The sequence below is a fragment of the Pyxicephalus adspersus genome, chromosome 8, assembly GCF_032062135.1.
Source record: "Pyxicephalus adspersus chromosome 8, UCB_Pads_2.0, whole genome shotgun sequence".
Lineage (NCBI taxonomy): Eukaryota > Metazoa > Chordata > Amphibia > Anura > Pyxicephalidae > Pyxicephalus > Pyxicephalus adspersus.
This window is the reverse complement of record NC_092865.1, coordinates 35,194,162-35,207,691: the sequence shown is the minus strand read 5'-3', so window position 1 is coordinate 35,207,691 and position 13,530 is coordinate 35,194,162. Positions and strand designations below refer to the sequence as shown.

The 13,530-nt window shown below is 33.7% G+C and overlaps 1 protein-coding gene across 1 annotated transcript in view; it reads left to right on the top strand.

Moving 5' to 3' along the window:
- COL11A1 (collagen type XI alpha 1 chain) overlaps positions 1-13,078 on the top strand; it is a gene marked incomplete in the record, with an annotated part of 137,389 nt that extends 124,311 nt beyond the window's left edge. The window contains 15 exon segments of the mRNA XM_072420016.1: positions 1,350-1,403; positions 2,610-2,663; positions 3,847-3,900; positions 3,987-4,094; positions 4,541-4,594; positions 4,939-4,992; positions 6,133-6,240; positions 6,466-6,519; positions 7,005-7,040; positions 7,316-7,369; positions 7,685-7,931; positions 8,744-8,856; positions 9,946-10,014; positions 10,472-10,705; positions 12,330-13,078. Of these exon segments, the coding sequence (XP_072276117.1) occupies positions 1,350-1,403; positions 2,610-2,663; positions 3,847-3,900; positions 3,987-4,094; positions 4,541-4,594; positions 4,939-4,992; positions 6,133-6,240; positions 6,466-6,519; positions 7,005-7,040; positions 7,316-7,369; positions 7,685-7,931; positions 8,744-8,856; positions 9,946-10,014; positions 10,472-10,705; positions 12,330-12,476 (1,440 nt within the window).
- Between the last annotated feature and the right edge of the window lie 452 nt (positions 13,079-13,530).

Sequence of the window (13,530 nt, the reverse complement as noted above, 5' to 3'; positions counted from 1 at the left end):
GCTTATTTTTACAACATGATGGATGCAATGGGATGAAAATAATGCCAACATATTTTACTACTTACCAATCAAATGCCTTTATAAAACTGCTAGTCTCAATAATGATAAAAGACATGCCTCGACGAATACCAAGCAAAAAATGTGCTCTAGATATAGTAATTACTTAAGAAATGTAAATACATGCATAAGAGACTTGTAGTTCAACTACACTGTTTGTCATTTATTGGAAATATGGCAACTTATAATGTACTTCTGAGAGTATTCCTGTAATACCAAATGAACATGTTTATGGAATAGGAAACAAGCTATTTTGTAGTAAAAAGCTGTTGTTCTCTCTTATTGCCACAAATTCATCACCATAAGTGTAACTAAGCTTTGAGCAAATATAACACACTCACATTACTACAGCTTTGTATCAATATTATATAAAAAATATATTTTATCAATACATTCGCAAATTTAACTTTGCAAATTGACCTAGTATCAGCCTTGTGCGGTTACTACCAATTTGTGTTTTAATGAAATAAGTATTTTGAAAAGAGAAGAGAACAGAGTGGCAAAGAGATAGGCTCTTCTCCTTTTACCTAAAGGTATTAAACTGCCGCAAAGGATATCACATCTCCTCCCAGAAAGGGCAGTATGATGTGGTGAATCACACACCTGAATAGAAAGAAATAAAAATCTTTTGCCAAGTAAATATACATTCAATCCCTGTAAATAACAACATGAGGTTCAGGTTAAAAAAGTTTTAAAGTACTACTTGCCTACTGGAAATAGATTGATAGGTGGTAGGGAATCCCATTCTTGTTTTGGATTAATAGTTGAAGGATGAGAAGGCTAAGAGCCTACATTCCCCTCAAAATAGATTTAAAATATCATGAATATCCCATCCTTCAGCATGAATCATGTGGCTATATTCAAATGTCTGTTGACATATCAGATTACAAATATAGTTATCTTTTAATGTAATGTATAACCCCACAGTTCATAAAATTCCATTACACTGTATAACAAAAAATATATTAACTACAGGCACTTCTCTAATTTTGTAAGATGTAAGCAATGGATCTTATTTAATAAGGCAAAAAACTTTGTTTCAAGTGAGAAACCCACAGCAGCCGATAAGCAAACATTCTTTATTTTTTTTGACTCCTCTAAACTTTCATGGGTTATGTCCATCACCTGTTTAATCCAGCCTTAACAAATAAACCTGATTGTTAATTTATTTGTTCCTCCTATTCATGCAGGACTTTCAATGGTAACACAAAGTAGTCAAATAGATCTAATATCAGTTTAATTTCATTTTGCCTTTATATACTGCTTTAATATGTTTTATTTGTTATGTAAAGGGTACAGATGGCCATCCTGGTGACAAGGGTGAAGATGGTGAACCAGGTCAACCTGTAAGTATTGCCCTTGTTTTCTGGACTTATTGGACTTACTTTCTGGACTTACATTTAGGTTTATAAATAGTATATGTTTTGCATGACAAAGTTATTTTTTTAAAGAAATGTCTACTGAATGAGACGGATATTTTAATTATTATTCACTAGCATAATATTTACTTGGTATTTTTTAGCAACACTTTAACAAAAAATGCTAAATTATAACTAGAGTTAGGCTAATTTTATACCGCATATTAGGTTGCAGTGCAGTTACCACATTCTTCCTTATTTTCTGTGGATCAGATGAGATGTATGGTCACCCATAGGCAATGAACGGGTTGGTAGTAAGTGGTTCAGTGCTGCCTGCTAATAAATGTTTAAATGCTGGTTCATAATGAACTTGCACGATGGTCAGGATGGACTCTTAGGAATTCCTGTTCCCACCTCCTGTGTGAGCTTAGCTTTAATGATGTGACTACGTAAAAAAAAAATATCTTCACTTCATAATATTTATATAATGAAAGAAATATAAATTTTTGTTCATATTAAATGTAGTTAATGTACACTTTGCATTAATGCCAACATGGATCCATTCCATAATGTCTACTGAATGGGTTGGAAACATAGGACAGGGTATTAATATTTTGTCTTTGTAAAGGTTGGCATGCAGGCATTGTGCAACAACGTTTAAGACCTGAAGGGGCAGTGTATAATATTATACTATATACCACATTAAACTTTGTCATTAGAACAGAGATTGCAACATATTATTGTCTCCTTTGCCAAAGAGCTAATATTAACCTATTTTACCTTACATATAAATACAATTGGTCTACAAATCATCTTCAGTATGATATTCCTGTTAAATAAGAACTCTATCTGCAATTTCAAAGTTATGTTTTATTTTTTTTTCTGTACCAGTAATGCAATATTAATAACAGCACAGATTTGGTTAGATTTTATTAAAATATGTGTTTCATTGGTAAGCAGCTGTTAAACAAAAAACTTGTATTACTATACCCGGGCACATCTCTGGATTATCCTGACCTGGAGGGAATCTATTGCTGGATTAGAAAAAAACAAGCTTGAAAACTCTTAGCATTCTTTCAAACAGATATCCTTTTAGTGTATTTCGCCAATTCAACAACAGCTTTAAATTTACAGCAAAAAATAAAACATTTTATAAATAGATTTATTAAAGCCTATTTTCTTTTCTTTTTATAGGGTCCTCCTGGCCCATCTGGAGAAGCTGGTCCACCTGGTCCTCCTGGAAAGAGAGTAAGTTTTATATTATTCTTGAGTGGTTAAAAGTATCTGCTGTCTGCCACAATGTAAGGACTTACTTTCTGTTATATGCATCAATATTTGTTCTGCTACATCAGGTACAGCAAAGTTGACCTTTATTATGTGTGTCTGCATTAATAAATAGTGATACAAAAATGAAAGCTAATGCAGATAAACAGTCTACTAAGCTTGAAAAAGATTTAAACCACTACAGATAGAAGAGTTCACAGAGATGAATAATTATTGTGGAGTATAATAGAATATTGATTCAACTATGCTTTGTACAAGCAATGGGTACAGAAAAATCACTGGCTGTAACTAAGCCAATTTCTCTGGAGGGTCAGAGGTACACACGGATATAATTGTCTACATATACAGTACCTGCTATATTATGATTCTACTCTACTAATATACTATGATTTTTTTTCTCTCCATTTCTTTGCACTTAAAAGGTACTGTATTTTTTGTATGTTTAACTGCATACCTCTCAACACTACTGAATATCTGGGATTTGTTCAAGTTTTTAGATTCAGAAAGAGATGGTTTGTTCACAGTAGAGACTACACAGTGAATATTGTAAAAATGTGAATAAATCATTGGTCCAGTTTAATTATTAAAATATATGAACTATAAACATGGTTGCTGTGTGGCAGTGACATGTGGCACTGTCATCATTGACTGCCTGAGCAGAACTACATACATCTGCATCTTAATTAACCCTACACCCACCAGGCCTATGATGACTGGAGGGGAGTTCTAATATCTGTATCATACATATCTATACCTGACTATATACTAGGGTCAGTTAGTAGTTTGTTTCAGAAGCTAGATCATTTAGTAAAGTATGCAAGCACAATTCATTGAAAATTTTTATCAATGCATTCGTTTTTGGAAAAAAACAAATGATCTTATTAGCTGTAGGATAATATCAGTGTGTTAACTCCAAGCAGGAAATCATATAACTGAACAATATTGATGTGATAAAGAAGTACTACCCTATAAACACACCTCAAAAAAGTAACCTTTGTAGCTGACATTTGAATTAGGTGGTTTTCCATTTTTCAAATAAGAGATAATTCTACAATTTTTTCTATAATCATTAATCTTCTCTAGGCTATGTTAGGGATTTCCATGTAATCTTTATGTAAATTTTTTAAACATGTAAAATTTTTTCTAGGGTCCCCCTGGAGCTCACGGTGCAGAGGGAAGACAAGGAGAGAAAGGTGCAAAGGTAAAAATACGTTGCAAAATGTATTTTTTTCACACCAGCCTCTTTAAGGTATTGCAGCATGTTAACTTTTTTTTCTTTTGCTTTAGGGTGAACCTGGAGCAGAAGGACCTCCTGGAAAGACAGGACCTGTTGGACCTCAGGGCCCTGCAGGAAAACAAGGACCTGAAGGTCTGAGAGGAATTCCAGGACCTGTGGTATGTTAATTTTTACAAATTAGAGTTTGGTTAAGTAGCAACAGTAGTCACAGTTTTGACAAAGTTGTTTTCTGGTAGACTGGTAGTTCTGTTCCTGGCATTGTTTCTGTCCACAGTAGAGCTAAGTGCGCTAATTCTTCCTATTTTTCATAATGTAAAATAAACTAAAATTTGCATAAAATATCTGGAAGAATAGGCCCCCCTTTGTGATGGCCCAAGAGGATGTGCAGGTAAACTAGGAGGTAATACTACTGAACACTGCAAGAGATGTAAGGACCATTAGTGGTTGCACTCTCTGTCATCATCCTAATCAGAAATATCAGTCTTGAATGAACTGGCGCTTTAAGCTAATTTCTGTTTTTTAATTTGCTATCAATGTTACTGTTTTTATGTTTAAACATTAAAGCTAAGTGATAAGTGGTTAAAGTAATTTTTTTTTCTTTTAGGGTGAACAAGGTCTTCCAGGTGCTTCCGGTCAGGATGGACCTCCAGGCCCAATGGTATGTGATACTTTTCTGACCTAAATCATTATCTGTTAATTAAAAATTGGAAAAATTCAACTACTATGGTTGCTACCAGGGGGTTCTTACCAACCGTTTGATAACTGGGGTAATGTATTTATTGAGAGCAACTGTGTTCTGGAATTTTGGTTTGGAATGTGATACACTGTAGCTTAAGACTGGTATCTCTAAAACATAGCCATTACTATTGTGGATTTAAAATATAACCTAATTATGCTTTTTTTTACCACCAGAAACATTGTAATGAAAATTATGATTTCTGCATTTCATTTGTTCAAATATTTATATAACTGTATTTCTTAAACTGTATTCTGATATTTTAGGGACCTCCTGGACTTCCAGGCCTCAAAGGCGACCCCGGCACCAAGGGTGAAAAGGTAAGAAACACATAATTGGTTTATAATTAATGATGTTAAGTGTGGGTTCCTTTAAAGGTGCCTGTGGAATTTTGAGGAAAGTTGGACTAACCTTGGGTACCATATTTGCATGTTAACCGCATACTGTATACATGAATGTGCATTTGGGGCAAAAAGCATTTATCTTTAGGTCCATGCTGTCCATTAGCTATCAGGATATCAGGTGATGTTCCCCTTCATTGTATTCAATCTGTGAATACCCTACTTAAAAGGTGCAAAACCAGAAAGGTTTATATTGCAATATTAAAGTTGAACTCCAGGCAGAAATAAAAGAAAAAAATAAAAGTGGTCTGTATTAATTTATACCTAATAAATGTATTCCTAAATTCAACATGTGATAGTACCTGCACAAGGAGCAAGTTATGTGTTTCTTAATTACAAAGAATATGCTGATAGGAGGTGGGAGCAGAAGGGCACATCTGTGTGTTGCTAGTCCTTTGAATTTCCAGTCTCAGTCTGGGGGGAAGGGACAGCACCCGTAAGTGTCAGAGCTTTTTGAAAGTGGTAGGAATAGTGGTTTCCGGGCAGCTCCCAGCTGTTGTCACCTTACCAGTCGTTCAGCTACCCCAACTAGGGAAGCGGTAAAACAGGTGCCTTATATTGTTATGTGAAATGGTTAGTACCCCAAATTTTGCAGGATGACTCCACAGTACAGTACAGGAGCATCTTCTTGTGAGAAGTTTTTTTTTCAGTAGAATTTTGGGGATTTTTAATGTAAGATCTGCTTTATTACAATATTAGGCAGAAATATGTAAAACAGTATCCATACATTTTGAAATGTAAATGTGGTTCTGTGACATATTAGGAGAATATTTTATTATGCAGTAATTATTAAATTCTGCTTCATTTTATTGGACTTATATTACTAAAATGATATATATATTTACATTCACAAAGAGAAAACATTTTTAGGTAAGCCTGAAAAGCAAAAAATGATCTAGTATAAAAATAAATAGATCTGTAGCAAGAGAGAAGAATTCACACACACATACACTCTTATTTGTCTTAAAAGTTTTGATGTTTCCAGCATAAATATACTGGTGATTAAATACGTGAGTGTATTTGTATTTAATTTTATTTTTTTTACTTCTCTTTATCAAGGGACATCCTGGTTTGATTGGTCTGATTGGTCCTCCTGGAGAACAGGGTGAGAAGGGAGATAGAGGACTTCCAGGTCCACAGGGAGCTTCTGGAGCCAAGGGTGATGCAGTAAGTATTCAAGCTGTATCAAGCAAATCTCTAAAATGTCATTTTGGAAATTTAATTCTTTAATTCATCTTTAAACCATTCATTTTCTGCCATACTGTACTATGTACAAACGGTATATTACAGTCATAAAATGCAATGCTAACTAATTACTGTATCACAAGCTGCTTATAACTTAGTCATACTCTATTTTTCTTAGTTAGCTTATAATGTATTTATCTTTATCAGGGTATCGGTGGTTCTGCTGGTCCAAATGGTCCTCCTGGTCCTCCTGGTTTACCAGTAAGTATCTTACAAATGCTTAATCTTCTTTTCCAACACATATTCCATATAGTTCTGCATCATAAACTTGCCGTAGATGTATTAAGATTCATGGTCATTATAAACTGCTCTAAACAATAAAATTTACCATTTAAACCCATCATATAGACAATTACACATATGTTATGAATGACCTACTAAACATACATCTACAGGTAGAGTGAATTTTTGCAGCCTAGTTCTTAGTTCTTTGTTCAGTGTACAATCTGAACCAAGCATGTCTTCAGTAAACAGTCTTCCAAAATGGGTACATGTATGTCTTGCAGAGCAGTAGATAATTTTAAAAAGCCATCAATGTAATGCTGCAATATAGAAATTTAACACAATCACTGATGTTTTTCAGTACTTATCTGTAATGGCTCCTAATAATATTTTGAAGCTGCACACCTGTATGTAAAAACATTATGTATATACAATTACTAATCATTGTCTGTATTATTATATAGGGTCCTCAAGGTCCTAAAGGTTCAAAGGGTTCATCTGTAAGTATATTTTTTATTGTTAATCTCTATCACTCTATTTATATATAATATGAGATCCCTAGGTCTTCCCTGTTGGTTTAATACCTTGTACATTGTAAGCCTTTTATTCTTTCACTTTAGTTAATAGCTATTATTTCTTTCTCTCTTGGTGTTCTACTCTTTAATTTTCTTTCTGAACACTTGATGTTACACAGCTTCTAGCATTCTAACTATGGACATTTATGAATATTTTAGTCTTTTCTGACTCTAATTTTGACATTGTATACCACCCACAGGGTCCTTCAGGTCAGAAAGGAGATAGCGGTATGCCTGGACCTCCTGGACCACCAGTAAGTATCTGCTTAAGCTTTAACAATTTTTCTCCCACCCACAACTGACTGCACTCATCATTTAAAATTAGATTGTGTTATTAAATAACAGTTTATTCTGAATGATTTCATAATATCCTAACAATGAGACTAATACCTGTTATGCATTTTAAGATATAGAAAAATTAGGAGAAAACATATAATTTATAGTCAATACTGGAAGTTCTGGTATTATGCTAATATAGATACAGTAGTACAGTGTACCATGGACCTAACTATAAAAAACAGTAGTTTATTATAGAAATGTACTTATACCTAAAATATTGAATTTGATAGGGTCCACCAGGAGAGGTTATTCAGCCGCTGCCTATCCAATCACCAAAGAAAACCAGAAGATCCCCTGAAGGCATGATGGCAGATGCAGTCGACAATATTCTGGATTACGATGGAATGGATGAAGTCTTTGTTTCTTTAAATTCTTTGAAACAAGACATAGAGCGCATGAAATATCCAGAAGGATCTCAGAACAACCCTGCTAGAACATGCAAGGATCTCCAGCTCTCTCACCCAGAATTCCCTGATGGTATGTAGAAAAATATACAAATAATACAAGCAATATTAACAATAAAGGCAAATCAGTGTTTGTTTACTGGTAAAATATTTAACAAAGGACTAAAACAATTGTTTTTCAATAGCCCTAATAAAGCCAATATAGCAGCTCTGTAGATAAAAAAAAAACATCTCATATACACAAACTAATCTGACATAATAATGCTCATGTTCATTTAAAAAAAAAACATCTCACATACACAAACTAATCTGACATAATAATGCTCATGTTCAATTTTTATTTCCCTATAAGTAAAAGAAAACAAACATTTTGCATAACTAAATTGTCACTCTGCCAGAGACCAACCAAGTTCAACCTAATGTATACAGAGCTTGTCTTTGAATGCTAGCTTATCTTGTTTCCTGCTTTCTTAGCGGTAATGTCCAATGATGTGAGCAATTCATCACATGTAATCTGCAGTGTGGGGGCCATTGTTCCATCATCTGCTATAATCGGCCTACAAACGAAACAAATGAAATTTATGCATGTTGCAAAGCAAGTCCAATATAAGGCAGATTAACCTGTTCTGCTCTAGATTTACCTAAAATTCTTGTATGAATCTAAGCATGAAGGTTTTTTCTACATACAAAAATATGATAACTGCTGTGTATTATCTGTGTATTATATATGGTCGTGCACACAACTTAAATCTTTTATTTGTAGCAAGGACAAAAAGTAGGTAAAAGAAATAATCTGAGATGGCACTTGCTTCAAACCAAAAAAAAAAAATGATTTTGTCTTCATGTTTTATGATTTATAATAAGCCCTTCTCTTCTTCCCTCCAGGTGAATATTGGATCGATCCAAACCAGGGCTGCTCTGGAGACTCATTCAAAGTGTACTGCAACTTTACAGCCGGAGGGGAGACCTGTATCTATGCAGACAAGAAGTCAGAAGGAGTAAGTGAAACTCTCCTTATATTAGCTTTATGACCTTCCTAGTGTTAGAATACCTTAGATAACTTTTTGCCCTAAAGAAATCAGAGGTTTCTGAGGATAAGAAAATGAGAAGTGGACAATGAAAGTGAACCTGTCATATGAACTTAAAGCCAAAACTTCCGTACAACCTTGTAGTAAGCACCCACTGGCAATTTAAATTTACCTTTATAACAATTATTTCTATGCTGCATTATCTATGGCCACCTATTCCAAATCCTTGTAAATCTGGGTATGGAGGGGAAAAACAACACAAGACTTGCCTTATTTTTATCTACATTGTAACAATCGTCACCTGTGTGGCCACATGATGTTATCATTATTAACTGGCACTTTCATTAAGGCAACAGCATGGATAGAAAGTTTAGCACTTGACACGCGGACAGGTCTGGTTTTCATTTTTTAATTTACAAGTTTGCTTTGATGCAAAAATTAGGTAAATATTCAGATGCAGATATTTGCTCCCATACAGCACAATCTGAGGTAACTATATTTTTATTATACCCCTCGAGGTTTTATGATGGAGAATTATTACAAAAATGATAACTTATCTAAAATAATCATCCATGGAAAGTAGCCACACTTCAAATAAAAATCACATATCTCCTAATCTACGTTGTTAAAATTGAGTTGTTCTGCAAAATAAATGTTTGTTGGATTCACCAGTTCCAATTTATAATATTGAAACTTTCAGGTTCATTTGGTGCGTTTTTAGGTTTAGATTACAAATTATGGGTTGTTACATATTTTAACGTTAGTGTTTTCTGGGTTCATTTTTATTCTTGTAAAATGTATAATTTGTTTTAGTAAATTATGATTTTATTGATCAGATAAAAAAATATTTTACAAATAAACAAACTATGCATAGTATTTCCATGGTTCCAGCTCTTTACAACTAATGACAGAAATAGCAGTGTTTGTACCAGGTAAAGGTGGTTAGTTTAGTTTACTAAAATGACTGTATTTAGAGCCCTAAGTGTAATACATGTATACAGAAAATATATGGAAGAACAATATTTATTAAAGCCTGCCTTGTTCCCTTCATGAAATTAGGTGCGAATTTCATCCTGGCCAAAAGAAAACCCTGGTTCCTGGTTTAGTGAATTCAAGAGAGGAAAACTGGTAAGCTAAATGCTTTCTGAAATGCTTCTGAATTATGCTATCTTTGAATAAAATGCAATAGTCTTCTTGTGATCTGTATAGTATTTTTGTATTTAGAACAGCCAGGTAGAAATAAATCTATAGCCTACAACTGTCTTTTTGATATCCTCATAGAAAGTAAAAAAAAGTATTTATTTAGTTGTCACTGTAACATTTGTGCCTTTCGGATGAGTTACCCTCTCCTCTTTCTGCACAGACAACTTTAAAACGGTATATTTTTTTCACTTTGGTCAAAGGACCAATAGGGCAATGAGTCTTCGGAATAGGGACAGCATTTAACAGATGGTCTTATTCTTCTCCACTTGATCTAAAAATTTAATAATGTTTTTCATACATTTTAATGATAAATTATTGTAAAAAAGTTATGTAAGTTGTTGTCTATTATGAGTCTAACATCATTCTCACTTTTGTCCTACAGCTTTCATATGTGGATGTTGAGGGTAACAGCATTAACCAAGTTCAAATGACATTCCTGAGACTTCTTAGTGCTTCTGCACGCCAGAACTTTACATACAGCTGCCACCAGTCAGTGGCCTGGCATGACGCTGTTAACAACAACTATGACAAGGCCCTGCGGTTCTTGGGATCAAATGATGAGGAAATTTCATATGACAACAGTCCCTTCATTACAGCCCTACATGATGGATGTGCGGTAAGTCAATAGGACAGTGCAAGCCCCTAAACAGGCACTAAAGCATTTTAAACATTTTAAAATATATTCTTGTAAATTGCTTAACTTTAAGCTGAGAGAACAGTTTCCACGTCCACATGGGTTTCATCATACATAGGATGTTTTCTACTATGTATTCCAACTAAACTTGAATGGACAGACAATGGTCATAGTGTAGCTTTAATTAGGCTGTTCAAAGCAAATGTACACATAATAAAATTAGTATAAGCCATGGATTTTGGTGCAATAAAGGATGATATATATCTATATAAATATATATATATATATATATATATATATATATATATATATATATATATTGTTTTGTATAAATGTAATTCTTCCTGTCTGCTCTCAGAAACATTCTTGGTTCAGGACATTATGAAATGTGTTTTCCCACACCACTAAACACATATCCTGTTTATGAATTAGCTAAACTAATTGCTTCTCCATGGCTTTTGATAGACCAGTGTTTTAATTTGTTCTAAATCAGTAATAAATATTACAGCAAACATAAAACAATTGGATATCTCTATTGATGTAGCTACTTTGTTGAGTCTAAGCGTAATATTTCTAAGCGTAATATTTCAACAATCAATATATTCCCTAAATAAATACAGACTAGATAATATGCATTGAAAGGGCATCATGCTTTCAGGATGTTTTATTGACAGAAAACAATAGGGGCAATGATTTGAGGGTAAAAATATAAAATTATTGCAGCAGGATATGAAGAACAAATTGCAAAAACATATATATTGGTGTCACCTAATATATGGTTTGTTTTAATTTTAATTGGGCGTATTTAAAAATTTACTACAAAAAGCAGTGGAAACCTCTAGAAACTAATTACAAATCAGTTTTTATGGTTATGGTGTCTAACTTGAAATTGATTTCCAATTGCCATGAATTACACATTTTTTTTTTACTTTTTTAAATTTATTTTACGAATGCCAGTCACACTTCTTGCACCCTGCACTATGTTATTTGCATAATGGGGGACAGCGAAGTGCATGATCGAAACCTATGCGAATTTAGGGAAAATATTCAACTTTTTTTTTTTATTTAACTGTGTACAACCAAATAAGTCAGTAATTAAGGGCCCATTAACACCCATCTATCCTGGTGTGTTACAATGATGTACTTACATTTTACGTATAGGTATTTTATGTATGGAGGTAAAATATGTTGTGTTAAGATAGCTCTTTTAAATTATTCAGCTGTCAATGTAGCAGAACTAACAAAAATAGATAGACTTTTTTCAATACACTGTTTTCATGTTGGCTGCATAAATCCATGATAGAATTGCTCATAAAAAGATGAAGAGATGAAATGATAATTATATTAGATTTAAATATGCCATGTGTATGCCCTCTTTAGCCCAAATTGACTGTTTTCTACAATGCATTCCAAATAATGAACTGAGTAAAAAGAACCATGTCTTTAAATTGCCCATTAGGATTATAGGTATTTTGAGACAATATATTGAGCTCCACAATTACAATAGCAGCAATAATATTTACAGATCTAGCACAGTGCTAACATTTACATTTGTGTAGTCATTAAAAATCCATTGAGTATCTACATTCTTGTTTTTTTTTTCCAGCTGAGAAAAGGATATGCACGATCAGTCCTGGAAATCAATACCCTGAAGATAGATCAATTGCCTATAGCAGATGTTATGATCAGTGACTTTGGGGATCAGAATCAGAAGTTTGGATTTGAGGTCGGCCCAGCCTGCTTCTTAGGTTGAGACTGGAATGCGGACAAGCAGCTTAAAAAAAATGTGTAAAAAAATTATTTTCTAAAAAAAAAGCGCATCATGCTGTGGATACCACCAGAGACGCGTTCACCACATGCAAGTTTTGAATACGGATTGTGCAGAGGGGAAGAAAAAAACAGATAAAAAACAAGAGAAAAGTTCAGTGCAGTTGCGTAGCCATCCTCATCTCGGGCAGAATCACATGACTTAACCAGAAAGCATTAGCCAAAATATGAAGGACTTAGATGTGATACTGTAAGGACAGCCGTGTCCTCCTTTCATGGGAATCTTTTGGTGCTGGAGAATACCTAAACAGGCTTCGTCCATAATAGGTGCTATTTGTTTCTTGTAAATGGGTTCATCAAATGCTGTACACATGTAATTATTCTGCATATCTATTACACAGCTTGCATGTCCCTTTCCAAAACTTGCATGTGACTCTGGGTTGAGCCAAAATACTAAGAGAAAAGAAACCCCCAAAAGGTTCCCCACTGTGTAAAAAGGATACAGTGTCTGTATTTTGCAAAATATCGTGTAATTCCAGTGGACTCCGACCCTTCTTTCTGACTTCAAATAAAATCCCTTTGTATATATTGATGTGGAAGACCTCTCTTATTTGCTGTTGCTAAAACCAAATAAATATATATATTTACAGTCTCTATATATAAAGCCTCAGGTTTCCAAACTGGAAGACAAGTGATAATCAAAATTTGCCTATTTTTGTGTTGCATTTTTCTTTTGCAAAATGAAACCATTTTGGTGCAATATTTGATGGTGCTAATACCTCATTCCAGGATGTCATGACATGCATGTATATACCTAAAATAACTTTTTTTAATTATTATTTGTGGTCGGGGAAATATGTATTGAGAGATATTTCTGTATAAGATATTTGTCAATTCTGTGTGAAGTCTTTGGTCAACTCAAGTTTGTTTGAATTTATGTATCATAGAGGATTGTGCATCTTCAATCACTTAATATTAAAACTGGACTCCAAACACTAAAATTATGCATTTGTTCAGTGTTTACAAGTAACTAATTAACA